Here is a 22,648-nt window from a genome sequence, read left to right as displayed (position 1 = left end):
TAGACAACCATGCCACCTCCTTCTGCTTTCTTCCTTATTGAGGCCCAGGAAAACTAAGATAAGTGATGGTAAAGGAAACTCAGAATACATCAGCTGGCCAGGCCCTAGGTTAGCCAGCAGGGAGGTAAAGTGGTGTTACAAAACTGGGAGAAATTAGTAGTAGACTCCTGTCTAAGGCCTATAGCCACAAATGGTTATACTCTCTCGACATGATCCTGAACTTTTTCCTAATAAAGACTTGCTTTTGACGTTCTTGAAATCTTCTATTAACAGTGACACTAATGAATATATTTCCCTAATATTCAATGTCAATTTAAAAATTCTCTTTCTTAGGAACTTAAAAATGTGAACATTTCTATATCCAAAAAACCAGAATGAATAAGAGCTTGAATCTCTATTATGTACAGCATTTTAAAAGTATATATTAAATATTAAATCTAATACTAAATAGAACCTACCAACACTTCTCTACTGAACCTCTTTCTGTTTTCATCTGTGTATTTTTAAATGTTTCAATAATAGCTCTCCCTTATAACAAATAAGTCAAGTAAAACAAATTCATGTGTTGACCCTGCCTGAAAATGTATGTCTCATTCCTTTCCCTCAAGAGGTGGAAAGTATGTTTCATCACCAGTGTTCTTGAGTCATGATTTGTTATTGTACTAATTGGAGTTCTTAAGTCTTCAAAAGTTGTTTTTCTTTATGTTATTGTACATGTTGTTCTCCTGATTCTACTTAATTCATTCTGTGTGAGTTTAAGTCTTACCAAGTCTCTCTGAATCCATCCTTTCTGTGATTTCTTTGAGTACCAAAGTGGTCCACTACGTTCAGAAAGGAAGATTTGTTAAGCCATTCCCCAGTTAGTGGACACTAATTTTATTTCCAAATAAGCTAAGAATATTTTTGTACTCAGTGGGTTCTTTTTACCTATCTTTGACCTCTTTGGGTGTATATGCATAGTAATGATGTTATTTGGTCAGAGGACACATTTTAGTGGTGTTAGGGGTATAGTTCTAAATTGTTTTAGAATGACTGACTCAGTTCACACATCCACAAATAGTGCATTAGGATACCTTTTCTCCCATTGGTCCTTCAAGAATTATCATTCTTCCTTTTTGATGTCTTTGCTAATCTGGCCCCTCCTTACTTCTCAGAACTCTAAGTGGACATTTCCAACTGCTGGTTAGACATATCCACCTAAGTGTCCTTTCAGAATCTCAAACTCATTATGTTCCAAACTGAATTAACACTATCTTACCTCCAAAACCTCCCCTACCTCCTAATTTCCCTATTCCTCTTAATGTCACTACCATCTTCCCAGATATCCAGGTTTGAAACCTTGGAATCATCTGACTAGTGGCCATTCCCTGAATATTTGTACTTTCTATTGCTCTGCCTTTGTTCAGGCTGTTCCCATGACCTGAAATAGCCTCTCTCTTTCTCTACCTGCCACCATCCTCTGCCTTTTGAAATCCTTCAGAGTTCAGTTCAAGGACTAGTCCTTCCATGAAGTCTTCCCTCACCCACACACTCCAGGTAAATTGGCGTCTCCCACTTTTGGACTCTCATAACACATTGTCTTTTGCTTTTTATCTGTATTTCTCCCATGCAAATATCTCATCTCACTTTAATTATATGGTAAGTCCCTTGTGAGAAGGGAATATATATTAATAATTTTTATATTCCCATCAGTAGCTATCACAGTATTTTATACATGACAAGGTTTTGTTCTAGGTTGTTGAATGAATGAGCAGAAAGGATTTTCAAGATTAGAGGAGATAGGTTTTGTTGGAACCCAGGATGGCATTTGTTATTTCCTCAGGAGCAGTTTGAACAAAGGCTTAGAGATTGGAGGTAAAACACAGCTTGGAAAACATGGAGAAATATAACCTGGCTGGAGAAGAGTTTATGTATGAGAGTTAGAAAGTAGCACCCAACAACAAAGGAGAGAGCGAAGAGATTAGCTAGTTACGCTTTGAAGCACAGAATTAAGAGGATGGCTTTGATAATTTGGGCAGTGATCCTCTGATTACAAGCTTGTGAAGAATATGGTTGGAGCAATACTTCAAAGATGATTTTTGGAACATTTATTGACAATGGAACACAGGTGGATGAAGTACCATAAGCAAGATGACAGTAGACCAGATGGGAATTGAATAGGCTCCAAATGAGGCATGCAATTAGAATAGAAAGAAATGGGCAGATGTTCTCTGGTTCAAAGATAAAAGAGATTTCATCACTGGTAAGATTGGCTCTTCTGAAGGCTTTAGGTCAGTGCCCAAGCCTAGCTTCCATTTTAGCTACAAACACAACGGGGCTATTGGGATTCTAGCCAGTATCAAAGATCATGTCCTGGGTAGTAGAAAGTCAGGGCAAAGTGATGTAGGTTCTGAGATTAGTACACAATTAGAATAGCAAAGTACCAACAGCATTTTGGGGAACGCAGGAACCCACGAACATCATTCCAACAAAAATGTTATATAGCCTGAACCTACCTAATTTTATTCCTGTCTGTAACGCTTTCCCCCCAGGTACATACTGAATTATTCTAGAAAACTAATAAAGGCTTTTCACTTTAATTAGTTTAGTTTTTAAGCTGCCTTAATGGAAAATGAAATAAAAGAATGAAATGTTGGGTTGCCCTTATTGTTCCCTCCATTTCTTTTTATTCATGGACGTTATTCTCATTTATTTCGTTCCTTCCTATCTTCTCATAGTTTTCATTTGATCTCTATATCTTCATTTTGGTCTTCCTTTTCCCCTATAGCACAGAGTTGTCATTTATCTTTTAAGTTCTGCCAACATGTATCCAGTTTTAGTTATTGCCTTTTTCCTCCTCCCTCTCATTCATGTTATGGGCCCCTGTAGTTTGCCCATTCAAGGTCTTTTTATCTACCTGAAAACCTCCACTTTAAGGCTATTGCACATATGAGTTCGCCTTGGTACATAATTAACCATTGACCAATTCCCTGATGTCATTGTCAGATAACACTGGTCAAAGGTGAGCAAATTCTTCCTTCCTTTCTCTATACTGAGTAGGTTTAGAATCTGTTAAATGATAATACAAAGTTTGAATGCAAGTTTTAACAAAAATACAAGTTGGAATAATTTTTTCCTGACATCGCTGTAATAAATAATTATAACAGCCAATGTTGGTTATACATTTTTCCGGTCTTGAAGATATTTACTTGTGTATGTCAACTATGATTAAATCTGGGACTAGATTGGAGGTGGTTCCAAAGATAAATATTATCCTCACAAAAATATTCTTGTTTAAAACTGAAAGCACAAAACATAGAGGGTAATAGGTGTATAATGTTATAAATGCTGTCAGACACAATTGAAGTATTGATCGAGGTATTGATTTTGCTAAACTTTTTTTTTTTTAAATACTTGCTGCATGGAATGGCTTGCTAGGTGGGGAAGGGCGAGGAATGTGTTTGGAGATGAACACAATGTAAAAGCATAAGATAACAAGAAAAATAATATTTTTTAAAGCAAGTGTTAGCTTCAAGTTAGCAAAATGACTACAATATGTACTTATCTTCTCTTCGTCTCTTTGCTGTTCTATGAAAACATGACGTAAAATAAGAAAAAGACAATGTCAATGGACAAGGCAGCTAGGTGGTGCCATAGTGCACAGAGCGCTGAGCCTGGAGTCAGAAAGACCTGAGTTCAAATGTGGCCTTAGCTGTGTGACCCTGGGCAGTTCATTTAAACTCTGCCTCAATTCCTTATATATAAAATGTGGCTAACAATAGCACCTCCCTCCCAGGGTTGTTGTGAGAATCAAATGAGAAAATAATTGTAAAGTACTTAGCACAGTGCCTGGCACATAGTAAGTGCTATTTAAATGTTAGCTACCACCATCATCGTTACTATTATTGATTTTTATAATAAAGTTCATATCATTTTCTTAGGTTCCTAGAGAGAGGTAATCTTAGAGCAAGAGGCAGATTATTGTTAAATGTTAACCTTTTTCTCTCTGGCACCATAGAATCAAATTCTTCTAGAAAAGAAGACAAAGAGAAGTAGAATCCTGAAACTGAAATTCCCCAGGACAGAAGAGGAAAGACGAATGCGTACTCAGAGTAAAAGGAGACTTGAGGCTAATAAAGAACAACAGCAGAAGAATTTTGTTGACTTGGCATGTGAGTGCAGTGCAGTCATCTGCTGCCGCGTCACTCCCAAGCAGAAGGCCATGGTCGTGGAGCTTGTGAAGAAATACAAGAAAGCCATAACACTGGCTATTGGGGATGGCGCCAATGATGTGAATATGATTAAGAGTAAGTAACACACCCGAAAGTTGTTAGGAAGGCTTATTCTGTGAGGCTGTAGAAACTCCCAATGAAATGATCAGAAAATTATTTTGGAGATTTCATAAGTGCCATTCCCATTTCTAACTCATGGAATTCAATGCATTTCTGTATACCTTCTCAATGTAAAATATTGAATTTACTTTTTTTTCTATACTTATTTTTCAAAAATATAATTGCTGAATTGTATAAACAAGGTCAGTCGAAGAATGCTGGTAATGAAACATACCCTATTCCCTCTCAGTAAAGAGACCTACAGATGTGAAATGTGGAATATACTGACCAACACTATTTGGTTTTGCTTAAATGCTTTTTTTTTTACAACAGAAAGTTCATTAGGGCAGCAATCTTAAGGGACAGTGGCCATGATATTTTTTAAAGGGCGATAATTAAACAAGTATATACAGATAAGTTTATATGGATAAGATACTTCAACGTGTGTGTGTGTGTGTATATGTGCATATATACATATGGTATATATATACATATGTGTGTATTATACATACACACACACACACACAGTATATGTGTGTATATAAAATCTTTCACCACAGCATTCATTTCCTATCTGGAAACTCTTTAATGCTTTATGTGTCTTTTGGATCCTCACTATTTATTATGTGACCTATTGTAATCCGAGTCAATTCATTTGTCTTTAAAATAAAGTGGTTGAATTGGATGAATCCTTAAAGTCCTTTCCAATTCCAAAATGTTTTGATCCTATAAGTCTATAATCCTATTATTTGGGATGATAGAAGTCCATCTGGGACACCATATAAGAGGAATTTGTTACTGAAAAGAGCCTCATTATCATATAGTCTCACTAAAAGTATTGACATTCCATAAAATATTATAGAACAATTCCAGGGAAGTTTTGTCCCAGATCTTCTCAATTTTCTTTAAAGACTGTCACTTAAAGAACTGGGCTAGAGAAAAAAGATAGTAGAACCAGTGTTAAACTCTGTCAAACCAAAGCCAACACTACAATCTATATTTTTGTTTTGTGATCTCATATTATAGCTACAATTGAGGTCATGAGCCAGTGTAGTACAGTAGAGAGAGCCATGAACATGCCATCAGGAAATTTCTTCTCTGATTTTAGTTTGCTACTCCCTGTGTGAACTTGAACAAGTGATTTCCCCTTTTCAGGCCCTCGGTCCCTCCATATATACAGTGAGGTTTAAGGACCCTTCCGGTTCTATGATTTTATGAATAAACTAATTTAGGACTTGTGCGCATGGTATATGTTATCTTGCTAAAAGTTTAATAGTAATTATTTATTACTGTTGTTTTCCCTTCCAATCTATTTGATGACTCATACTTATATCTCTTTCTTTTTCTAGAATCTTCTACTCTTCCTCCTCCTCTTCTTCTCAATATATATTCAGACTATGTTAATTTCCTTGACAAGAGTCTGCTGTATGATGTATGCCTTATTACTGTTGTCATCTCATTGACTTTTGTATCTGCCTCCCCCTCTAGTTCTATTCCAATTCAGTTTCAAAACTCCAATACGAGTTTTGAACTCGTATTTTCACAACTCATGTGACATTTGTTACAATGACTAGGGCCTCTTTGTTTAGGCTCTCCACTGCTATAGATGGCACATGAATGGTTTGGACAGTGGCACGGATAATGAAAAATGAGGGGCAGCTAGGTGGCACAGTGAGTAGAGCACCGGCCTTGGAGTCAGGAGGACCTGAGTTCAAATCCAGCCTCAGACATTTGACAGACTTACTGTGTGACCTTGGGCAAGTCACTTAACCCCAATTGCCCTGCCTTCTCCCCTCCAAAAAAAAAATGAAAAATAACAGATAGGCCACACATTTTTTACATTTAGCTTTTCCTTTATTTTATTTATTTTTTTCCTTTATTTTATTTATTATTTTATTGGTTTTTTCTTATTTTTATTTAGTTAGTTAATTTCCTTCATTTTTGGCCTAACGTAGCGATGAGTTTGGAAGTCACATGTACCTAACTTTTAGATTTCTTCTAAATTTATGAGCCTGTCAACAATGTACCATTGTGATATCTTCCAAATTTGTTTATTTTGGTTCAGCAGCAAACATTTATTAAGGTCTGCTATGTTCAAGACACTGTGTTAAGGTGCTTGTTATACAAAAATAGCATAGGCCCAGGCCTCACTCAGAGAGCTTCCATTTCTACATTCAAGGCCACTGCTCCAGTGTAGACATCATTACCTCTTATGTTGACCATTGTGATCGTTTCTAGCTTTCCTTTGGAGACTGTTTTTGTTTTTCAATTAAGCCAAGAGATTTTTGTTTGGTTTTATTTTACTTTTGGTTTTTGCTCCAAACTTAGCATTTTAATTGTTTGGTTCAGGCCAGTAATGAGGCCATTGAATCTCTTTGGGCTTAAGTTCACTTATCTTTAAAACTAGGCAGTTAAAGTGGACAAATCCTTAAAGTTCCTTCAAACTCTAAAATTTTTTGATTTAAGTCAGTCAAGTCACATATGGGTGATACTTGATTGTGCAAATCCCCACCACAGTCTTCTTTGTAACTTTGTGCTATAATTAACCACATGAAATAGAAGATATTAAATGCAAACTTGATAAAGTCTGTGTTATCTAAGGAAAGGCTGTTAACTTTTCCAGGAATATATATATTATCTAAAATTAAGTTCTTGGAGACACTGTTGTTTTGGAAAGAACCTTGACCATGGAATAAGAAGATATAGACTGGAGGGCTAGCTCTGACACTTGTTAGATGTCTGGTTGTAGGCAACTCATTAAACTTTTCTGACCTTCAGTTTCCTCATCTGTAATATGGGGGCGATAATATTTATTTATACTGCTTCTTTCTTCCACCAGTCTTAAAGCCATAGATCAAAAAATGCCTGTCAACTTGTTTAAAATTCAAGTTTCTTTCTAATTTAATGATATGCTACATAGAAGAAAATAGGAGCTAACAGGATGTAACTAATTTAAATATCCTTCAGAGTAGCTTTACCAAGTCAAATAGCCAGTTAAGCTGGTTTTCTGTTTATCAAAGTTTCAAATCAATTCAAAACTTGGAATTGATTTTTGAATCTCTTTTGTGGCTTATAATTCCACTCAGGTTTTGACTGTCTCCTGGAATTTTTTGCTTTTGCTTGGTCATTTCAGTCATGTCTGGCCCTTGGTGACCTCATTTGGTTTGCCATGTCCTTCTCCAGCTTATTTTACAGATGAGGAAACTGAGTCAAACAGGGTGAAGTGACATGCTCAGGGTCACACAACTAGTAAGCATCTGAGGCCAGATTTGAACTCAGGAAGATGAGTCTTCCTGATTCCAGGCCAGGCATTCCATCCATTGCACCACCTAGCTTTCCCCCTCCTAGACTCTAGGAAGCGATTAATTTGCTGTGTTCCATTTTCCCCTCCTTTTTTCACTTCTCCATTATTTTTCATCACTATAGTAACTTCTTAATGCTTAAATGCTTAAGAAGATCTGTGATAATGTCATTTTGGGTACTCCTTCAACAAATGCAGATCACAACCTCACTACACCTTAGTAGATGTTTCCTTGTAAGTTTTCTGGGATCATAGTAATTGCCACCAGGTAGCCTAGTCCTGTCAACAAACATTTAGGTGCTTGCTCTGTGCCAGCACTGTGTTCAGCACTGGAAATACAAATATAAGCAGAAAGACAAACGTTCTTGTCCTCAAGAAGATTATGTTCCAATGGGGAAGACACACACATAAAAGGAAGCTGGAAAGGAAGAAGGGAAGAGGGGGAAAGTACCCACACAGGAGCATGATGGAGAACATCTGGAGAGTCAGGAGTGGAACCTGAAGAGTAATGATGACATGACTGGGATAGATGTTTTCCTTAAATTGGAGGTTTGGGAAGGAATCAGACAATCGGAGGAAGGGGCCACAAGAGTGGAGTGAGCTTCTGGTGAGGAACCTATCCATATTTAGCTACATTGTCTATGTCACAGCACAGTCTATTTGGGGGCTAGTGCTCAAACCTTTCCAGCATGGGAAGGACATCACAGAGCATTTACTCCACTGCTCTAGCACTGAAGTGCCCAGAATCACTGAGTCATCAGAACAAAAGTGTTAGAGGCTATTGGCTAACACTACAGTGAGGGATTCATAATTTTCTCATTCATTGACCAGAAAAGATGACCTAATGACTCTTAAAACGGTAAAAATATAAGGTCTTTATCAATTTTATTCCTGACAACTTTTTAAAATAACCTCAGATGGCCAGGTTTTGCTGTTTTTCAAGTCTCAGAACATCAAGTATTCGATTCTGGGTTGAGTTCAGAAGAAGCTACAGGGGAAGAACATCATTATACAGAGATAAGATTCAGGAGAATAATTGTGCCATTAATTTTATTTATCCAAAATATAAGGTCGTATTCCATTTATGTTATTTTCTGCTCATTTTTGCAGTTTTAGGGTATGGGTGGACTGGAGGTTGGCCATTTGGTTGGTGTTTTTTCTCTTCTAATATGTCCATAACCAAGATATCTTCTTTTGTATTTCTCTCATTAGCTGCCCACATTGGTATTGGCATAAGTGGACAAGAAGGCATGCAAGCGGTCATGTCTAGTGATTACTCTTTTGCTCAGTTCAGATATCTGCAAAGACTTTTGTTGGTCCACGGTCGATGGTCCTACATCAGGATGTGCAAGTTTCTCAGATACTTCTTCTACAAGAACTTTGCATTCACTTTGGTTCATTTCTGGTATTCCTTCTTCAATGGGTACTCAGCACAGGTAATATGAGATATTTGTTTTTTAATTATTGTAAATTTTCAGTGACTGCAGGTTACTGCTAAGTGAATTTCCATAAAGCCCTAAGTTGTTGATAATTGCAACTACTTTGACTGTTGAGATTATAGTAGTTCATTTTCATTTTGTTAATTGTCTCTTTTGGGGGTAGGGATGGGTATTATTCTTTACAATTGAAGCATGTTGGACTATATTATTTTGGCCTCTTGTACCCTCTATCATGTTTCTGATAGTTTTTAAATAGTAGTTTATTTAGGCTTTTTAATGAGTTTGTTCCCAGTTTAATATAGACCTTATGTATATATGTGTGTGTATACTTAAAATCTTGAAAATAGAGGGAAAATAATTCAAGTTTACTTAAATATAAGTATAGTTATGGAAATATTTGCCTAGGAAAATATAAAAATGGAAACCTCTCTAATATCTTTGTGCTGTTATTAAGTCATAGTGTTACCATTGTTGGGGAATTTTCATACTTTTGGCCAGTCTTTGTCCTCTGTTCCTGCGTGTGTTCAGTTGCACAACATTCTCCACGTTCAATACTCATAAGGAAACAGAATGGCATTACAGAGAGTGTTTAATGTATTAACAGCAGAAAAATGAATATCTCAACTATACTTGATCCAATGCCATAGTTTATTTCCTTTGTGCTAATCTTTATACTCACCAGGATGCTTCAGAAGACAAAAAATTATAAGCATGATAGAGGTCAAAGAGGTTCCTTTCTCCTGCCTTTTGGCAGAACCACACAGAATTCTTTATCTTAAATTACTTATCTTTCAATCAGTAAATAAATGCTTATTAAGTGCCTACTGTCCTACTTTCTAAGCACTGGGGACATTGAAATACAAGTCTCTACCCTTGTATAGCTTACTTTCTATTCTGGTGAGAGAATTTCAACAATTGGCTCACTCCTTATCTCTGAAGAATCTTTTCATACTATAAAATCCCCTTTTATGCAACTCATTTTTGTAAACATTTGTCAAGATGGCAAAGGACTGACTAGTTTAAAAAAATATGTGTATACATGTGTGTATATGCTCACAACACACTTTTAAACTTTAATATAATTCTTTTTTTTTGCAGGGGGGAAGGCAGGGCAATTGGGGTTAAGTGACTTGCCCAAGGTCACACAGCTAGTTAATGTGTCAAGTGTCTGAGGCCGGATTTGAACTCAAGTACTCCTGACTCCAGGGCCGGTGCTCTACTCACTGTGCCACCTAGCTGCCCCTAATATAATTCTTAATAACATTTTTATGAATCCTACTATATTGATAATGGAAAAAATGAAGAATATCAACATGTTTAAAATTATTTGGGTATATTGTCAATTTTACATATGATCCAGTTTATGGAATAACCTGTGCCCTTACCCATTTTACGGAAAGAGACTTACTGAATTTCTCTTTTCTCGAATAATAGATTTGACTAAAATTTATGTTGGCAACACGTCTCTCCCAGGCCAGAGAAACCCTTATTACTGTTTCTTCCCATTAGCAAAATGGGATAACATATAGTTTAGGTCTACTGTGTTTCTGAGACAGTGTGAATAATAGGCTTGAAGTCACAAAGTATTGAGTCCAAATCCTTCTTCCTACTTATGATACTAGCTATGTGAACATAAGCCAGTCACTTACCTCTCTGAGCCTGCTTTCTCACCTATTAAATGGGGTAATATTACCCATAGTGCCTCAGAGTTATGAGGAATGAATGACTCAGTTGATGTAAAATGCTTTGCAAACTTTTAAAATGCTATCTAAATATCTGTTGTTATTTTCACTTCAGACTGCTTATGAAGACTGGTACATCACACTGTACAATGTACTGTATTCAAGTCTCCCCGTGCTGCTCGTTGGCTTGCTGGATCAGGTATGACCCTTGATTTGTAGAATAAGACTTATATAGAAGAGCTTGGGCACATTTGGAAAAAGCTAAAATAATTTTTAAGAATTTATTATTTTAGTTTAATGCATTAAGAGTGATTATAATGCGGAAATGACAGAGGAGCAAGGATCACCTCTGTTCCAGGCTTTCGTCTCACTGTAAAGTTGAGGACGAGGCACTGAACATTATCTGTGCAGGAAATGTAAGTTAACATGTTACCTGTAACAGCTTTTTTTCCCGCAGTTTATTGCTGCTTTTATTAACCTAGTTGAATTGGGTTTTGATTGCAGAAAAGCTTTTTAATTTTATATAATCAAAATTGTCATCTTTTATGGTCATTTCTATTCATTGTTTGGTTAAGAATTCTCCTACCTATCCTTAGTTGTGCAAAGTGCCTCCTTCCATTCTCCCCCTTTTTTTTTAAATTATGTGACCTTTTATATTTACGTCACATCCATTTGGATATAGTATAAAATAGTGGTGTCAAACTCAAATAGAAACAGATTCTTGACACTGAATGCTAACTTAGAAAACTGTAAATTAACATTATGTTGCATGGTAGTTAATTTTGTTAAACATTCTCCAATTATATTTTAATGTGAGTCTGAGTCACTGGAGAGTTTTTCTTGTGCATACATCTGAGGACTGGGGGTTGACACCTTTGGTATTAGATATTTATCTAAATTTAATCCCAGAAGCCTTTTCATCTTGATAGAATTTTCCAAAGCTTGTACATATCCTTCTCAAATCCCAACTCTCACCTCCATTCCATGATGAAACACTGAAATAGGGCATTACTAGAAGAATTTATGTAGGTTATCTTGGAAGAACGCATAGGTAAATCTGGAAGGGACTGGAGACACCTCAAGTACACACCCAGTAATAGACTATGTGTCTGCCATCCAACTGCCAGCCAAACAAAGCATGGAAATTCTCATCACCAAAATGTGTGGCATTTTTTGTTTGTTTTGGTTTGGATTTTTGTAGTTATGGATATGTATGAAATAGACAAAAAGGAAAGGGACAGAGGGTATTTTCAAACAAAAAATTTTAGCTTGTGTACAAATAAAAATGTAATCTTCATTATATTTGACATGTGACCTATGTCCAACAATCACTGAATTGACAGACTGCTAGAGGAACTGAACCATATCCATATCAACATCCTCACTATAAAATTAAACCAAAAAAACCTAAAGAAATAGTAGCTAAAGGGAAAGGCAAAGTATAGACTTTTTTCAGAAGGGGGAATAAAGTAGATGGAGGAATTGGTTTGATTACACACCTACCTAAAAACAACAAGAAATTCGATTAATGGGGATGGCCAGTTATTTCTCCTAAAAAAGGAATTCCTCAAAGAGGTATTGCTCTTTATGAGCCTAAACAAAGAGACTACCATGAAGCTTCCTGCCATGCATGGGAACTCTGTTACAGAACAACCCTGATCAAAGGAAACAAAACCAAGAAAATAATGAATGATTAGTACAGTGGTTTCAATTAGGAAAACCCAAAAGCAGTGGAACTTTGAACTGCAATGAACATTCTCAGTCTTTGTGAATGGTGGGTACCACAGTTGCGAAGTATGGTATCTCCACACGGTCAGATTCTTTGTCGGTGGGTTCGGATTAAATATTTTCCTTTGTAACCAGGATGGAGTTAGTTAAGGAGAAATGATAGTGATCTTTATATTTTATGACAGTAAAACCTTTGAATACTGTAGCAGGTTAAAGAGCAAATAATAAAAATGTGTTTTAATAAAATTCACAGCTCTAAAAAGGAAACCATCTATCATATATGTGTGTGTGTGTATATAAATACATATATATATATATATATAAAGTGCCCATCAATTGTGTCCCTGCCCTGGGCACTGTAATGTTGCTTTGGTTTCCTTTGTGCCCAATGGCTAATATCTCTTATTTTATTTTTCTCTTAAGGACGTGAGTGACAAGCTGAGTCTTCGCTTCCCCAGGTTATATGTAGTAGGACAGAGAGATTCGTTGTTTAACTATAAGAAATTCTTCATAAGCTTGTTCCATGGAATCATAACATCATTGATCCTCTTCTTCATACCATACGGAGCTTATCTACAAACCATGGGGCAAGATGGGGAGGCGCCTTCAGACTACCAATCCTTTGCTGTTACGGTTGCATCTGCCCTTACAATAACAGTCAATTTTCAAGTAAGCAGATTTAGTTGAATAATTTCTGGAATAATTTGGCTGATTTAGTTGAATAATTTCAACTAGTTGAATTACATATGTTTATATAATAATATGTGTTTATGAACAATAGGTGTTTATATATCACATCTATGCACATTTTTGTATCTTCATGCATGAACTTCTATCTTCTCTCCAACTTTCTATACTATGAATATAATTTTCATCCCTTTTTTCCCCAGACAATTGAGGATGGTAAGGCTGATTTGGGACTGAAGAGCCTTCAAATCAATTCCCATCCAAATTGCTAAATTCTAGACCCATCTATTCTTTCTTTCTTGAAAGAAAGGAAAAGCCCTGACCCTGGAGTCAGAAGATCCAGGTTCAGCTTTAAGTTTGCCCCTTTGCTAGTTGTATTAAGTTTATTCATTTAATATCTCTGAGTCTTAGTTACCTCTCCTGAAAAACAGAGATAATAATACCTGCCCCACTGACTTGCCTGATGGTTGTGGGGATCAAGTAAGATGAGGCAGATAAAGTGCCTTGCAACCTTCAAGAACTTACCTAATGTAAGTCATTATTATTATTGTTCTACTAATCCTCAAATGAGTGCTGTTTTCTCTTTGGTTTACCAACAGATTGGCTTAGACACTTCCTACTGGACTTTTGTGAATGCTTTTTCCATTTTTGGGAGCATTGCTCTTTATTTTGGCATCATGTTTGACTTTCACAGTGCAGGAATCCACGTTCTCTTCCCATCTGCTTTCCAGTTCACAGGTCAGTTCTTTCTACATTCCCAACATAAATTATAAGAAAGTACCCCTTTTTTCTTTTAACTTCTGATAGGAATAAATTCTGTATATTGATGTATTGGTCAGTGGTCCTAGAGATTGTTTCCTTCTTTAAAAATCAAGTTCAGGGGCAACTAGGTGGTGCAGGAAGTAGCGTACCGGCGCTGGAGTCAAGAGGACCTGAGTTTAAATCCAGCCTCAGACACTTGACAAACTTACTAACTGTGTGACCTTGGGCAAGTTACTTAACTCCAATTGCCCGGACTTTCCCCTCCCAAAAAAAAAAAATCTAGTTCAAGGAAAAAAATAAAAATCTACTTAAATTCTAAGGTTCTATAAGAGATTTGCTATAAATCTCTTTTTCCCTACGTTTACGCCGAAATTTTAACAAGTCTTGTTTGTTTAGATCTTTGTTTAGATCCAAAGTAATCCCAGTGACAGACAATTGCCAGAAACTGCTCATTACATTTATTAAGTAATTACAGGCACTGTAAAAATTAAAGTTAAAAAGACCATTCTATGATTCATTTGAATTTACAATCATAACACACAAAGCAATAATCAAGCAAAATTAGCCATAAGGGATGCTAATTTTTGCATCTAAATTGTTTGTTTGGATCAGATTACTAAGTTTATTTCTGAATTAGTATTGTCATTTGCCCAGACCTAATAAATGTTCATTGGTGTTTCAAAATAACATCTGACCAAAACTATAAATCAGTCCTTTAAAAAAAAACCCTAATGAAAGAACTTAATTTGATTTTCCCATTTGTTAGTACAACACAGGATTATTGTTATTCTGAATATTTTTCAATTATATGGTCAACTCAGTTCTATCCATAATAAGAGACCAATATCGTGTGTAATCTAAAAAACTTTATAAAGTATGTTTTTTCCCCAGAAAGGCCATGGAGGGTAGGGGTAAGCACATTTACCTCTTACTTTTCTAATTTTACTTTGCTGGGGCTGATATTCATTCACTTGTGTTCCCTAAAATTGTGTTGAGAGCTATGGGAGTTTGGGGGGGAGATATGATCCTGGTTTCAACAAATAAACTCTGCACATTCCACAGTCATGAATATCCAGGAGTTAATTCTGGTTTTTAGATATTATTATCTAAATAATAAGGATGAGGATGTCATTGCCAAATGACAGGAATTTATACCTTTCTACTGTCATTCTTCATAGGAACTGCTTCAAATGCCCTGAGGCAGCCATATATTTGGTTGACCATCATTTTAACAGTTGCGGTGTGCTTGCTTCCCATTATCGCCTTACGTTTCTTAAGTATGACCATCTGGCCGTCAGAAAGCGATAAGGTAAGTAGAAGTATTATCCTCCTTTAATTCAACAAGAATTTATTAGGCGTCTATTATATGCAGTAAGGGCAGCCAGGTGGCACAGTGGATAGAGTGATATCCTGCAGTCAGGAAGATTCATCTTCCTGAGTTCAAATCTGGCCTCAGACACTTACTAGCTGTATGACCCTGGGTAAGTCACTTATCCCTATTTGCCTCCATTTTCTCATCTGTAAAATGAACTGGAGAAGGAAATGGCAAATTACTCCAATATCTTTGCAAAGAAAAGCCCAAATGGGGTCATAAAGAGTTAGACATAAATGAAAAACACCTGAGCACCATCATTATATGCAATGTACCATACTAGGTACTAGGGATGCAAAGAGGAAGCAAGACAGCAGATACCCTTAGAGAGCTTATAGCTGAATAAGGGGGATAATATAGGCATATAAATAAGTAAAATGCCAGGTATAATGTGATAAGTGCATGGAGAGAGAGCATTATGCACAGCAGGACATATCAGAGAAGGTGTCATAGAAAAGGTGGCCCTTAAGCTTGAAGGATTTCAGATGGCAGGAGTGTAGGAGACTTTTCCTGGGATATGCACATGCAAAGAGGCTGGAGAGGATAGGGCAAGAATATATGAACATAAAGGAGTCCAGTTTGATGGAACAGGTGAAGGTAAATAGTTTGAGGTAAGGATGGAAAGACAAGTTGGAGCCAGACTGTGGAGAGCTTTGTCTGCCAAGCCAAGACATTTATATTTTATTGGTAGGTTATTTGGAGCCACTCAAAATGTTTGAGCAGGGTATTGAGGGGAACAAACTCATTCATTAGAAAGATTCTCTCTAGTAACAGTGTGAAGTTGGTTTGAAGAAGACTAGGAGACAGACCATTGTAAATCTGTTGCAATATTAAGACAAGATAGAATGAGCCTGGTGGTGTGTGTATGTGGGGTTGGGGAGAATAGAGAATACGTAGATTCAATGAAATTTAGGAACTAATTAGCTATGGGGAGGAAGAGGGAGAGGAAGGAATGTGGCAGTGTAACAGCAAGACTGAAAAGGGTCAGAAAAACAGAAATTCAATGGAATTTAGGAACTGATTAGCTATAGGTGGAGGTGGCAGGGAGTGATGAGAAAAAAATAAGAGTCAAACATGACAGATTTTTTTTTGCCTGGATGGCTGGAATGAAGGTTGTCCCAACATCAATAAGTTAAGTTTGGAAGAGGAGTGGGCTTGGGGAGGAAATCTCCCTTTCCAAGTGATTCCTCTCCATCTGCCTACATGTATTCCTAATTTTTAAAAAGAGGGCTTTCCTTTCCCTTCCTGTCTTTCTCTACCCCTTCACTCCTAAACTTATAGAGAAAATCATCTATATAGTATACCTTTATGTCCTCACCACCTCAGCCCTTCACAATCTGGCTGCTGTCCCCATCATTCCAAGTTGCTCTCTGGAAAGCCAGCATTGACCTCCTAAGCACCAAATCCAATTGTTTCTTTGTTCCTCATCCTCCTTGAGCTCTTGGCAGCATATTCGACACTGCTATATGTCACTTGAGTCTACTGAATTTGCTGCGTCCTCAATGAAGGAGGTACCAAACTGTCCTGGTTCACCTCGTACATTTCTGCCCACTCTTTTAGTTTTCTTTCGTTATTCCTTCTCTTCTTTCTATCTCCTTAAAGTGGGTTTTCCCCAAGGTTCAGTCCTTGTTTCTCTTCTCCTCTTTCTGTACTGTCTTCTTTGCTACTATTGTTCATTTGCTTCATTTACAAGTTGTAGTTTCAATCTCCCCACCCAATGCAGATGACCTCCTTCCTGTGCTCTAGAGCAATGTGGTGGCTCCCCACAACTACAAACTCAGTGTAGCCCAAAGCAAGATTGATATTTTCTTCTTAAACCTTCTTCTTGTTCTTACTTCACTATTTCTGTCAGACACACCACAATTCCCTGAGTCTCCCACATTTTAAATTGGTATTATTTTGACTCTTCCTTCTTTTTCCACTTCTCCAGGCTCTTACTGGTTTTTATGCCTTGCACCTCCATAGCAGCTCTCATATTCCCCCTCTCTATTCCCAGTGCTTCTACCTTGGTACATGCCTTCATTTTCATCTACCTGGACTATTGCAGCTGATCTCTATCAGACCATCCCCCCTCTACTCTGCCTCACTCCCCTCCAGTGCATGCCAGAATAATCTTCCTTATAACCAGGTCATTCTTCTGGGGGATAATGTTGGGCCATAGATAGAACATTAGGTAGAGAGTCAGAGGACCTGGGTTCAAATCCTGGTATACCATTTACCATCTGCGTGACCTTGGCCAGCTCATTTAACCTCTAAGGGCTTCCCTTTCATTATCTGAAAAATGAAGAGATTGGACTAGATGATCGACAACGTCTCTTCCAGATATAAATCTATAATCTCATGGTATGCTAAAAAAAAAATCCAATGACTCCTTATTAACTACTGAATAAAGGTCAAACTACTTTGCTTGGCATTCAAAGCCCTTTACAATTTGTCAGGGTTCTTATCTTTCCTATCTTGTATTGTTCCCTTCCATATAATTTATACATTAGTCACAATAGTCTACTCTCTGCCCCAGAACACATCCTCTCCTTTCCATTGCTTTGCCTTGGTTCATGTACTGTTCCCTGTTCTCAAATGGATTCCCTTCCTATCTTTATCAGGAGAATTCCTACTGCTCCTTTCAAGCTCAGGTCAGCATCACGTTTTCTATGAAGACTTCCTTGATCTCTGTCTCTCCACTGTTAAAGAATTTATTTCTCCATTTAACCAAGCTTACCAAGGATTTTTTTTAACCTGCGTACATAATGAACATCCCCACAGGAGTCATAGCCATGCACTTCCCTGAAGAGCAATATGGCTGGTCAATTTATATTACTGTTGGGTTGAGGAGAAAAGAGATAAATTGGAGGTAGTTCAGTGGTTCAGAACTGAAAGATGAACATTTTGCTCTTAGCTGAAAATTGGTGCTTATTACTATTACTTATCATCTGCTACTCCGCTAACTTATGCAGGAAAGTTATTAACAACTCACTTTTTGGGTCTGATATACTGGCACTTTCCAGGATACAAATGTGAAATAACACATTGGAAAGATGAATGATTTGGAAGAGAATCATACAATGCTAGAAGGAAGTACAAAGTTAGGAAATTGATGAAGATATGGTCAGTGGGCCGCAGTAACCAAATGGTGATTGGCACATACTAGGAACAAGTACTGCAAGTCAATCAGGTGCTTTCCATTGTCCTGCCTAGGGACAGCATTCTTTCTCATAATAACACATTTCCCCATAGTTTCTTCATGTTGACATTACCTGGTCTAACCCTCAGGTCTTTGTAGTGATGTCAGTTTCTCTAGAACTACAGCTAAGACATTCCTAAATTCTTGTTTCCACTCTGTAATCTTTTGTCGCTTTGACCTCACATAGTGTTTTTTTGTGTATGTGCTACACTTTTTTAAATGTACTCATCATGTAATAATTCATTTTCTAGTCATCTGGGTTTGCTATCGCTCTGCTAGACTCTGTAAGGTCCAAGAGGGCAGCAACCATGTCTTACAGCCGCAAGACTGAGTGTACTTTAGGCACTTATTTGAAGAATGAATACTTGAGTTCAAGTTTTAAATATGTTACTTTTGCAGGGATGACAGTACATACCCATGGAGTTATCCAGCAGACACTTGGAAATATAGGACTGAAACACAAGGATAAATTCAGTCCTGAAGAACAGGGAAAACCAGATCATATTTGAACTCAGGGTTGAAATATACATACATATATGTATGTGGTAAGAGCTGGAGATTCAATGAAAGAAAAAAAAAACAATCCCTGCTATAAAGTATTTCACAATCTAGTGAGGGAGACATTATGCAAATAGCTATATAAAAACAAGACATATACAGGATAAACTGAAGAACAATCACAAGAGTTCAGAAGGCACTGAGATTAAGGAGGAATAAGAAAGACTTCCTGTGGAAGGTGTGACTTTAGCTGGTCCTAGGAGAGCATTCAAATGACCCATCTGCCTTAACCTCATGCATTCATTTCCTTGTTGCAGATTCAGAAAAGTCGGAAAAAGTATAAAGCAGAAGAGCAATGGAAACGAAGGCAAAACGTGTTTCGACGGGGAGTGTCGTCTCGTCGCTCTGGTTATGCTTTCTCCCATCAGCGGGGATACGCTGACCTCATCTCCTCAGGACGTAGCATACGCAAAAAGCGATCTCCATTGGATGCAGTAATTGCAGATGGAACTGCAGAATACAGGCGAACTGTAGAGAGCTGATGCAGATTTTTCCATGGAAATAGTTTTACTGGAATAATTGCACAAAGAAAAAAATATATCTATATATTTTTTATGACCGACTCTCAGGACTTTTTTAAAATTTGAATTTGACACAAGAATATTGAAGATGAGCGACCTTTATACATGAAAACCTACTTGGTTGGGACTATTAAAAATTAAGCCAAGTATGGGTATTTTTTTAATTCCATTAGTCAAACATTAGACTATATCATGAAATTATCCAAGATATTTGTTACTCAGAGGATTTATTTTTTAAAACCTTAAACTCATAGTGATGTGACACTTGAAACAGCAAATTATATATAATATATACATTATATATTATATATATATATAGTTAATACTGATGATATGTAACAAAATTAAAGTTAATGTCTCCTGTCAGTAATATTCAACGTGAATAACCAAGATGTTCAATAAGCTCTCTAGGCCACTATATTAATGTGAATTTTTACTCAAGAGGATACCAGCAAAAGAGTGTAATTAAAAATTCCTTATCTGGGAGCTGAGGGTTCTGAAGGCCTCTGCAGAGTCATAAATGGGCTTCATGGTTTAATGCTCTCCTTGCTTTTTGAATGTTTGGTTTAACAAATTGGTGCAATCTAAAAAAAGTCCATTGAATCTGGCACATGTCTCCTTTGCTTCTTTTTAGTGCAAGTCTAGTAGAGTACATTATAATAATTTTTAATCTTCTCAAAGCATGCTGTTTAGGAAACCTCCTAAAGTACTACTGTAAAAACCTTTTTTTTTCCTAAAAAGAAAATCTATGGGTTTTTTTTGTTTGCAATACAACTATGTAAATGTGGAAAATAGTGATAAATCACCAAGTATTTTGCAGAGCTTTCTTTTGAGAAGGAAACTTTTGTGCCTACCTATATATAATTATAAGTATTTTTATAAGGGAAATGAGTAACAGAGACCTCATTCTTTTTCACTCGGATGTTCCTAGAGCTACCTTGAGAAAAAGGAAAGGATGTTATTAACCACATTTCGAAGGATATTAGTATGTGTTCATTTCAAACTCTCATTTTAGTTTAATTATGTGAAGCATCTTTTAAAGAGGTAAAAACCTTATTTTTGTCCAAAGGCTTTCCTCATTCTGTCTAGAATATGCACTAGTTTGTTTTGCTAGTGAAGATATAAATGTGTTTCACCAATACTGCCCTCTACCAACACGCTGCTACTCAATGTTAAAAATATCTGCCTGTCATGTTAATTCCTTTTAAGGAGCTTAAAAAATGTATATAGTTCTTCCAGGTGCGACAAGGGAATGTATAGTTCTTCATTTTGTGGAAATAAATTAAAGAAAGTTTACAACTTTTCCTTTATCATGTGAATAAAAAGGAATGTAAAATTCACTTTTTTAAACAAAGGTAAACTGAGTGTATAATTATGTCAATTTTATATTTCTCTTCTGTTTTGTGGTGATTGAATGTGGGGAAGATTGACAATGCGAATGTGTCAAAGACTTATACCGTAGGGTGCAATATTAACAATCTTAATATGCAAATTGCTTTGGAAAATGATTTCCTTTTATCTGTAAATCTGAGATTTTATGTAAATATTTTGTTTAAAGAGTAATAAATGCTTTAGTAGTATATCTTGGAAAATAATCATCTTTTCACAGATGTATGAAGCTTTCACAGATTATGAATATAGAAGAAGGCATCTGATGCTTGGATGAGTTCTGTGAAGTATGGTTCAGAAGGATGAGGCTGGAAATCGGAGGGGGAGTTTAGAGTTTCAATGCAGAAGTGAATATACTATAAGACAATGGAGTGGAAGGAGCAATCGCCTTGGAGTCCAAGACCTGTTTATGAACTCCCGGGGTTGCCCTTCTACCGGCATGATTTTGTGTAAGCTGCTAACTCTAGCTGGGATTCCCTCTTCTCTGAGATAAAAGTGATGGTAACAGCTGTGGCTGGCTACCTCCAGGTAAACACAAGGCACTGAAGCAAGTTGGATTGATTTCAAAACACATATTCTTAATGGGATTCAGTAGTCAGCCAAGTGAATGATATATTTGCCAAGAAACAAACAAGTTTATGGCTTCAAATGACACACACCAAAAAATGTCTAAAAACTGAGTGGTACTGTGAGCTCATTAGTAGAAATAAGATGGGAGCAGACCATTCTATGCCACGTGAAACAATGGAATTAAACACACATCTACCATGCACCTGCTGTGTGCAGGCCCTAAGGATAGAAAGATTTTTTTTTAAAAGCCTAGATCATACCTTTATGTTGTAGTAGTCACTAAGCTATTGAGTTAATGCTACGGAGTGTGTGTGAATAGTTGATTATTTTTTTTCATCTCATTTTACAGCCTTCCATTTAACAGCAGATGTTTATCTAAGTGAGGTTTTTTGTTGTAATTAGGTGGCCACAAACTTCAAACATAAAACTATGTATCCTAGTACAATTTATTGAAGGGTAATTCTTATAGCCTAGAGGGCTGGAGAAAGGGAGGTGGAGATGATGCAAGGCTTCAAGTCCCTTTCTCAAGGTGAACCTGCCCCTAGCTACCTGGAAAAACAACTGCAATGTCAGATCAACTTGATGGGGTGCAACAAGCAAGATGACTCCCCAGCTTCCCCTTTTGATATTGGCAAGTTCCCATCTGTGGCATATGTCAGTGATGCTTCACCAGATTTCCTCACTTCCCATGCATTCTAGAGCAAGCTCATAGAGGGGCAAGGTCCATTTCCAGAGTTATGGTTTGGGATCTTTGAGCACTGTAATTGGTTGAGGGGGTAAAGACAGGAGAAAAGAGGATAAAGAATCCAACTCATCTTATGGCAGTGTAGAATGGTGGAAAAAACACTGGATCTTGGGTCAAGGGACATGGGTTGAAATCTAAGCTCTGCTACAGTAGCCTGTGTGACCTCAGGCATTTCCTCATTTATAAAATAAGATTGTAGGTCCCTTCCAGCTCTAAAGCTCTGGTCCTATAATGAAGGCTGGGCAGAGCCAGGGGAAGGAAGGGATTTGTTTTTCTATCCCCAGCTGTAGTATAATGCCTGGTACGTAGTAGGCAATAAATGCTTGTTGATTGATTAAGGAAGACTCAGCGGAGGAAATGGCAACTGAGAGGGAAGAAAGGATTTCAACCAAGAGAAATGAGG

At 37.0% G+C, this 22,648-nt stretch overlaps 1 protein-coding gene across 4 annotated transcripts in view; it reads left to right on the top strand.

Annotated features, from left to right (window-relative positions):
* The window catches only part of ATP8B1 (ATPase phospholipid transporting 8B1), a 134,896-nt gene extending 113,773 nt beyond the window's left edge, over window positions 1–21,123 (top strand). For all 4 annotated transcript variants that reach the window (XM_036761138.1, XM_036761131.1, XM_036761153.1 and 1 more), the window contains exons 22-28: window positions 3,998–4,286; window positions 8,824–9,047; window positions 10,848–10,931; window positions 12,884–13,129; window positions 13,747–13,885; window positions 15,088–15,218; window positions 19,278–21,123. In XM_036761138.1, coding sequence (XP_036617033.1) covers window positions 3,998–4,286; window positions 8,824–9,047; window positions 10,848–10,931; window positions 12,884–13,129; window positions 13,747–13,885; window positions 15,088–15,218; window positions 19,278–19,502 — 1,338 coding nt within the window. In that variant the 3' untranslated portion in view covers window positions 19,503–21,123. The remainder of the gene's footprint in view (window positions 1–3,997; window positions 4,287–8,823; window positions 9,048–10,847; window positions 10,932–12,883; window positions 13,130–13,746; window positions 13,886–15,087; window positions 15,219–19,277) is intronic.
* Window positions 21,124–22,648: the final 1,525 nt, after the last annotated feature.

This window comes from Trichosurus vulpecula, chromosome 1, assembly GCF_011100635.1.
Source record: "Trichosurus vulpecula isolate mTriVul1 chromosome 1, mTriVul1.pri, whole genome shotgun sequence".
Taxonomy (NCBI): Eukaryota; Metazoa; Chordata; class Mammalia; order Diprotodontia; family Phalangeridae; genus Trichosurus; species Trichosurus vulpecula.
The sequence above is the reverse complement of the archived record's forward strand: the minus strand, read 5'-3'. Positions and strand labels throughout refer to the sequence as shown.